The sequence below is a fragment of the Rhincodon typus genome, chromosome 46, assembly GCF_021869965.1.
Source record: "Rhincodon typus isolate 14 chromosome 46, sRhiTyp1.1, whole genome shotgun sequence".
NCBI lineage: Eukaryota > Metazoa > Chordata > Chondrichthyes > Orectolobiformes > Rhincodontidae > Rhincodon > Rhincodon typus.
The window spans coordinates 9,392,830-9,393,208 of record NC_063377.1 but is presented as its reverse complement, the minus strand read 5'-3'; the positions used below and the strand labels follow the sequence as shown (position 1 = coordinate 9,393,208).

The 379-nt window shown below is 56.7% G+C and overlaps 1 protein-coding gene across 1 annotated transcript in view; it reads right to left on the bottom strand.

Annotated features, from left to right (window-relative positions):
• The window catches only part of LOC109926455 (GON-4-like protein), a 45,821-nt gene that overhangs the window by 8,979 nt on the left and 36,463 nt on the right, over positions 1-379 (bottom strand). The window contains exon 23 of the mRNA XM_048620312.1: positions 30-229. Within this exon, the coding sequence (XP_048476269.1) occupies positions 30-229 (200 nt within the window). The remainder of the gene's footprint in view (positions 1-29; positions 230-379) is intronic.

The following is a 379-nucleotide window of genomic DNA, read 5'->3' as shown; positions in this document are numbered from 1 at the left end:
CTCACACTCCCTGACAGTGGGGTCCTCACCAGGCCGCACTGTAAAGCCTGCTCAGGGAGCAGAAAGGCAGCAAAGTCCTTCAGTAACTGTGGCCAATCCTGGATGATGTCGCATAGATCCCCGTACAGATCCACGGCCGTGCGCTGGTCTGGGTTGGTCTCAAAGTCGTACAAAATCCGCAGGAATTCCTCGTATTTCCCAGGGACGTCCTGCAAAGCCTCTCGGACCTAGAATGGGGTGCGGGGAGGGTGAAGATACAGTATCAGATGGCACGGCTGAGTCAGGGCTCCCAGGCCGGAGAAAGCGAGCTGACCGTCAGAGGGAGAGAGAACCACAAGCTGCAGTGAGTGTAACTCAAACACAGCAGCTGCACTTCCCA